General features: G+C 28.7%; 1 protein-coding gene across 1 annotated transcript; it reads right to left on the bottom strand.

Moving 5' to 3' along the window:
* Positions 1 to 4,523: 4,523 nt before the first annotated feature.
* Positions 4,524 to 7,787, bottom strand: LOC106779345 (receptor-like protein 12). The gene has a single exon (XM_014667437.1). The coding sequence runs from the start codon at positions 7,785 to 7,787 to the stop codon at positions 4,524 to 4,526; it is 3,264 nt and encodes a 1,087-aa protein (XP_014522923.1).
* Between the last annotated feature and the right edge of the window lie 459 nt (positions 7,788 to 8,246).

The raw sequence follows: 8,246 nt of genomic DNA, 5'->3' as shown, positions 1-8,246 counted from the left end.
GAACCACGTTTAACAAACCCCTAAAACGTGGAGGACTAATAACTATCCACGTTCCTATAACGTGGAAGGTGGAGGACTAACCAACACTACTAATAGGCAGTAACCGCACTAAAATAAACAGAATTAAAATAATAAACTAAATTACCAACAAAAACAATTTATCCTAACAAATTTTGTAAAACTACAAAGTATATAACATGTGAAAAAAATAGAGTAAACTCTCTAAAAACACAAAAAATAGACTATACAAAAATATGTTGAGTATATTCGTCATACGGAAATCAATGTATGAACATATTGGTCTAATGTGTATTGCTAGATTCGTATAATCAATGCATTGATAGATTTGTCTAATATCTAATGTTCGAATTTTTTTTAATTAGTATATGGACACATTCATCAAATGTGTATGAATAGACTCGTCTATATTGCAAGACACATCTAATTGAAAAATTAATTGAGTTGTCTAATGTGTATCACTAGATTCGTATAATATGTATATAAACAAACTTGTCTAATGTATATTGCTATACTCATTTCATTAGTGTATGGACAAATATATCTAATGTGTGTTGCAAGACTCGTTTAATCACTAGATGGATAGACTCACCTAATGTACATTATAAGACTTGTCTAATTAATGTAAGGAATGACTTCTTTTATGTTTTATGCACAAAATACTTGTCAAATTAGTGCATGGATAGACTCTTCTAATGTGTATTTCTAAACTCTTCTAATTAGTGTATGAACAAATCCATCTAATGTATATTGCAAGATTTATCTAATCAACGAATGAACATATTCATCTAATGTGCATTAATAAACTCTTTTAATGTATATTGTTAGACTCATCTAATCAATATATTAATGACTTGTCTAATGTGTATTGCTATATTGGTCTGATCAGATAATTGACAACTCGTTTAATCAAAGTATTCCTTAACTCATCTAATAAGCATATGGAACGAATCATCTAATATATTTTTGCTATACTTTTCTAATTAGTATATATAGTCTCTTCTAATGTGTATTGTTAGATTCATGTAACATTTTTTGTAATACTCGACTAATAAGTGTATGAAAAGACTTATCTGATGTGTATTTCTAGACATGTACTCTATTAAATGCATTGAAAAAGTTTTCTAATACGTATTACTATATTTGTCTAACCAGTGTATCTTCAAACCAGTCTAATGTGTATTGCAAGACTTGTCTAATCAATGAGTGAATAAACTCGTTTAATGTGTATTAATAGACTTGTGTAATCTATGTATGAAAAGACTTGTGTAATTTATTTTGTTAAACTTGTCTTATCAATGTATGGATAAACTGACATAGTATTTATTCATAGACTGATCTAATCAATGTATGGACAAACTTGTCTAATGAATGATTCATTTAATGATTTTTTATAAACTCATTTAATTAAGGTATGGAAAAAGTTGTCTAATGATTGTTTGTTTAGATTTGGCTAAAGTATATTGCAAAAGACTCGTCCAATTAATGAATGAACAAACTTGTATTATTGTATTAATAGACTTATCTAATTTGTGTATAGATAACCTTGTCTAATATATATTGACAAGGTCATTTTACCATTGTATGTTGTTGGTAGACTTGTCTAATCAATGTTTAGATAGACTTTTATAATGGGTTATCTAAGACTTGTGTAGTCAATGTATGAAATGTTTCGTTTAATGGTTTTTTTTTTCTATACTTGTCTACTGATTGTATGGACAAATTGTTTAATGTGTATTGTTAAACTTGTTTAATTAGTACATCGATAAAAATGTTTGATGTTTTTTGTTATATTTGTTGAATCAATGAACTAAATGACTTATCTAATTTTTTTTCTATTTTTTCTAATTAATATATGAGCTAATTCGTATAATATTTATTGTTATACTTGTGTAATGTTTTTTTGTCATATTAATATAATTAATATATAGACATATTAGTAATGTGTATTCTAAAACCCGTTTAATATTTTTTTTATATTCATTTAATTAATAAGCAAAATGACTCATTCAATCAATTTTTTGTTTTAAATATAATTATTTAAAATCTTATTCAAAGTTTCATGTACACATCGTTAATGTTAATTTTTATTAGATCAAATACATTTAATTTTTACAGACTAAAAAGAATAAAATTATTCAATAATAAGAATATTTATATTATTATTTAATACAAAATTGATAAATATAATTTTTATTGATAAGTTTTTTAGAGGGTTAAATATGTTTGTAGTCTCTATACTTTGGGACGATTTTGGTTTTAGTCCCTCTTTCAAACTATAAGGTAGAATTTAGTCCTTCAACTTTAGAAAACTCTGGTTTTAGTCATTTTTACCAAAATTTTTTAACTTTATTTGCTGTTTCAAGCACTAAATTTACCAAATAAAGTTAAAAAAATTTGGTAGAAAAAACTAAAACCAGAATTTTCTAAAGTTGAAGGACTAAATTGTACTTTAGTTTGAAAGAGAAACTAAAACCAAAATCACCCAAGTATAGGAACTAAAAACATATTTAACCCTTTTCTAAAATAATTTTTTATATATTTTATTATCAATAAACATATATTGTTTTTTAAATAATATTATTTCAAAAAATAAAAGTAAAATATATATATTTTTTAAATTTAATGATATTATATGATTAAATAATTATAAATCATAAAAGAAAAAAGAGTATATAAAAAATAATACTTTAAATAAAAGTCACATGTAGAAACTATGTTTTAACTTTTATTTTTAATAATAGTTTAAAGAATTACTTATTTATTTATTTTAAAAATCAATTTACTTTAAAATTAATTTTTAAGAATGTGATATGGATTAAACTTTTTATTTTCCATTTATTATTGAAAAGAAATTGACGTAAAGTATTTTATTTTATTTTCTAATGATCAAACTATATTGATTAAGAAAATAATTTCAACTTTAAATATCAGTCAGTTGTACAGGATGTTAGAGTGCAAAATAAAAAGGAAAGTATTATCAAAATAAACAATTAATTGGTATTAAATATAGGATAATAATATTTGACACTGACTTTTTACAATAAATTAAAAACAAAAATATATTTTGAGACACATAATATTTTTTTACATTTAAATGAGTAACTTTATTTTGAATTTCAAAAACATAATAAATTCACCAATGAGCAATTATTATCTTATAACTTTTCTAAAAAAATAATATAACTTTGATATGCTTAATATTAGGTTCAGTGTGTGTGACTTTGAATATAATGATAAAAGTCTGAAAAGTAAAATGATTAATTAACTGATTTGCGACCTTTTGAGTTCTAAATATGTAAACGTGTTAAACATTTGTAGTAAAAACGGACACTTGTAATAATTATATTTTGTTGAAAGAAATTGTCTCATATTAATGATATCTTTATAGAAGATTTGGTTTTTTAAAAACACTATTCATTTTCATTTAGTTATTTATTTTCAAAGATTAAATGATTTTTTTTTTTAAATATTGCTTGCCAACTTGCTTTTCCAAGAAAACGTAATAAACATTAAAAAAAAATAATGATATTTAGACAACTCTATTTTGACAATATTTAAACATTAATTATGTGTCAATTTGTAATCGGTCAAAAATACTTTACAATAATATTTATTATGATTATTATTATTAATTGTGGAATAATTTTTGACCAATCACAGATTAACACGTAATCAATGTGTGGTAAAAAAATATTGTCTAAATATCATTATATATCAAAGTGGAGAAATTTTAAATGAAAATAGTCCTAGTCAATGTTAAGAGAAATTTACCATTGAAACTTATAATTTAAATTTTAAAATTTTAAATATATTTAATTTAAAACGTTACACTGTCTCACGTAATAATAAATATTAATTTTTTATTTTTAATATCATAGTTTTATTTACCATTTATTAATCAATTGATAATATTTTATTGTTGTTTATTTTACTTAAACTTAGCACTTTTTTATTTATATAATGTATATTTACAATAGGAATCTTAATTTTTAAGAAATGGTTTATCTTAAACTTCTTTTCTTCGATTCGATACATTACTATTTAACATCTCTCAAAGATTAATTATATTTTTAAAAATTTGATAAATTTTTTTGAAAATAGATAAGAAATTACTATATATAATTATTTAAAAAAAATTATGTATATTTAGTTTATAAAATTTTATTTATCAATCGTCATTAACAAGGGAGAATAAGTTATATAACTAAATTATTGTTATATAATTGTAAAAACTAAAAATGTATTTTGATAATTCAGTAACATAACAACAACACCAAAATTTCAATAGGATATCTTGACATACATAAATATTTTACATTTATTTGGTATTTTTATTTTATCATTCTCTATCTTTTACTTTTTTTTTCTTCTAAAAGTATAGAAAAATATTTTTTTCTTACAATTTTACCATTATAATATAATATATATCAAATGAATATAAATATGATTCACTACTCAAACAACAATTGATAATCCCTATTCAGAATAGTTGTAAGATAGAATCAACGAGGGTTCCACCTCATGATTCTATAATTTTGTCCCAAACGATGCACATAAACAAAATCAAGCTGTGGAACAATCTTGCAGAGGATGTTTTCCAGGTGTTTGGAATACCACATTCTCCATCTCTTGAAGAAAATGAGTGGGAATATGTAAATTCCAAAGCCAAAAGTAAACCCCAATTCCACACTCAAGATATTCCNNTCAATTGAACCCTTTGNATCAGAATGANGTGTTTCTGNTGATGGTGNTGAAAACTTTTTCCNTCCACCATCACAGTTCTGGGTTAGTGGAGGTCCACATAGCCCTTCATTGCCCACAAATGAATCACTCTCAAATGTCTGAATTTGTGTGCCTGTGGGTATTTTGCCCACCAAATGATTGTAAGAGAGATTCATGACAGCCAGAAATGATAACTTTGCAATCTCTGTTGGAATCTCTCCACTCAAAGAGTTTACTGACAAGTCTAAGGACTCAAGGTGCTTCAGATTGCCTAAGGAAGAAGGGATGCTACCAGAGAAAGTGTTCTGTGACAGGTTAAGAGCATGCAGTGCAGTGAGATTCATAAGCTCTTCTGGTATTGGCCCTTTAAAACTGTTTGATGAGAAATCCAAGGAAGTGAAGGCAGTGAGGATTTTAACTAAATTTAACTGTCTACCTTTGTTCACAATNGTAACTGAATCCTCATATGTTCTTANACCAACACCTTCCTCAAAGACATGAGAGATTATGTGGTCTATTATAAGGCTTGGCTCTGATGCTATGACTTTTGCTAACNNTATTTGTAGCTCACTNNTGAGATCTACAATNGCANTTANGAAATTCAAAGGATTAAAGTCATCATAGAGATTGAAATATAGATGGCCAAATCGTCCACCCTTATCTTCATCAAGCATCAGAGTTTTCCAACTCANTAAGAGTGATGATGGTAATGTGCCACTGAAANTGTTNGAGGCTAAATCAACAATTTGAAGTGTCTCCCAATTGCCAATGTTATTGGAACATCCAATACTCCCATGCAATTTGTTTGACCTNAAAATCATGACTTTGAGGGAGGAGATGCTCTTCAAGAAGCATGGAAATCTNTCAGTTANTTGATTGCTTCCNAGGTTNAGAACTTGTAGTTTTTGGCAATTAGCCAGAGATTTTGGGATGGTTCCCCTTAGAAGATTCCCACCAAGATCCAAAAACCTTAGAGAACATGAAGTTGAGAATGTATCTGAAATATAACCATTGAGTTTATTTCCACCAAGATTTAGTAGCCTGAGTTTGCTACTTCCTATCAAACACATNGGAATGAGGCCGTTGAATCTGTTATGAGAAAGATCNAGTGCTCGAAGATCTGAAATGTTACAAAAGGATTCATGAATTTTTCCATGAAAACTGTTGTTTGAAAGGGAGAGAAAGTACAAGAAAGGAATGTTGCTAGCAATGTCGACAAAATTAATAGAGCTGAAGTTATTGCTTGAGTAGTCCAAATAAANGGCATTTTTCAGAAAAGTAGGAGCAGGCCCTTGGANACTGTTTGAGTGAAGGTCAAGTTTGAACAAATTTGAAGTAAGGTTTTGGAAAGGCCCTTCAAAATCTGTCAAAAGGTTGTAAGAAACATTCAAGATAACCATACTGTCAAATTTCCAAATCCAGTTTGGTATTGTTCCTTCAATGTGATTGCTAGACAAGTCTAGGTAGAGCAGTGAAGATTTGTTTCTCAAAAATTCNGGGAATGCTCTCAANTNGCATGAACCCAACCATAGAGTTTNNAAACTNGGAAAGGATGATGCATCATCAATTCTTGCATCAACTGACAAGTTATTGTGTGCAAGATCAAGTGAAGATAAATTCTGCAGCCTCCCAATCACAACAAGTTGTAGAGTGCCATTGAACTTATTTTTNGAAAGANAAAGCAAACGAAGTCTTTTGAGTTGAAAGACAGACATAGGAATAGGCCCTTCAAAGTTGTTGCCACTCAAATCAAGCATCTCTAATGATGACAAAGATGCATTAGGAAATTCATCCAACACNCCATCAAATTTGTTGTAATAAAGCATGAGATGTTNAAGAGATTGAAGTCTTAACANAGATGAAGGGACTCNTCCATCAAANGAGTTATCTCCTAAATCAATGCTCATGAGATTTGTGAGGNCTTTAAAATGAGTAGATGGAACTGTNCCCATAAAATGATTGTGATTAAGGGATAAAACTATCAGGGCCTTGNATCTATTAAAAGATGGAATAGGACCAGTNAAGTTATTGTATGACAAGTCTAGATGAACAAGTTGGGTNAGATTTGACATTGAATAAGGAAGTGTTCCTCTGAACTGGCAATTTGATAGGTCTAATTTAGACAATTGCTTCAAATTGTNAATAGATTCNGGCAGAGNCCCAGAAAAANTTGTGTGGCTAAGGTTTAAGTTGTAGAGAGAGCCTTGACTTGGAAAGTTTGGTAGAGAGCCATGAAGACCTGGATTATCAGACACATCAAGCACCTGCAATGATGGTATTTGGAAGATAGTTTTTGGAAAGACTCCATTCAAACCNCAATCACTGAGTTGCAAGGTGGTCAAATTGANCAAACTTCCNAAAGACTCTGGAACTGGACCTGCTAAATTGTTCTGNTTCAACTGAAGAATTAAGAGAGATTGCAGTTTTACTAATGAAGAATCCAAAGGACCAGAGAGATTACAAGATGACATACTTAACACTTGCATGCNAGTGAGTGAAGATAAAGCATGGCTCCACACCTCTCCTTTGGCTGATATTGCAATGCCATCCAGANNTAACTCNTTGATTTCTGTGAAGTTCTGCACAANCATTGCAATATTTGGTGTCTCAAGTTTTAAACCATGTTTTGAAGTAACTGTGGTAGACAAATCAAGAGTTTCTANCTTGGTCAAGTAAGAAATCGCAATTGGAATTTGCCCCTCAAATNCAGCATTTGACAAATTCAAATGCCTCAAATTCTTTAGCTTTNTGAACTCTGGAGGAATCTCAGAATGAAAATCATTGTGGGCCAAATTCAAACTCTGCAAATATTGCAACTCGAAGAGACTGCTTAAATGATCAATACCTCTAGAGATGGATTCTTGGCTCAAGTCAAGAGCTATAACANGGCCTTTGCTGCATGTCACTCCAGTCCATTCACAACAATCATCACTTTGGTTCCAGTGAATCAGTTTTTTGGACTTGGTCGGATTGAATACAAGGTNGTTCCTCAAATNCAGCAGCAAAGATTGTTGATGGNCAAGACAATGACCAGTTACAAACATGATGTTGGTGCTCAAGTTTAAGAGGCAAAAGGGTAACAAAAAATGCCAGAAGATAATAATACTCATTGGATATATGATTATGAGACTCAACCCTACAAGACAAATTTTAAGGTTGTTTTGCCTTCTAGGACATGATCTGTTCCTTTTATAGATCCTAATTATCTATTCACAAGTTGACTAAATCTAACTTGATGTTGTTATGATATGAAGGGAGTCTAGACTTTAACTAAACTATGATACACAATATTATAATATTATAAATTGAACTTTAAACTTAGTTTAACTTTAAAAATTGACTTTTTAATCGATGTGAACTCATTTTCTTTGTATTCTAACTTGTGTTACAATGTATGTGTAAACATCACATTAGGCAGATTGATGACTAAATTACTTAGGTTATTTTCCAATAAATTTGAAGACTTAAATGGCAAAGAAAAATGCAAACACTTTTGTGGTACA

This window comes from Vigna radiata, unplaced genomic scaffold, assembly GCF_000741045.1.
Source record: "Vigna radiata var. radiata cultivar VC1973A unplaced genomic scaffold, Vradiata_ver6 scaffold_194, whole genome shotgun sequence".
Taxonomy (NCBI): domain Eukaryota; kingdom Viridiplantae; phylum Streptophyta; class Magnoliopsida; order Fabales; family Fabaceae; genus Vigna; species Vigna radiata.
This window is presented reverse-complemented; position numbering and strand designations above follow the sequence as displayed.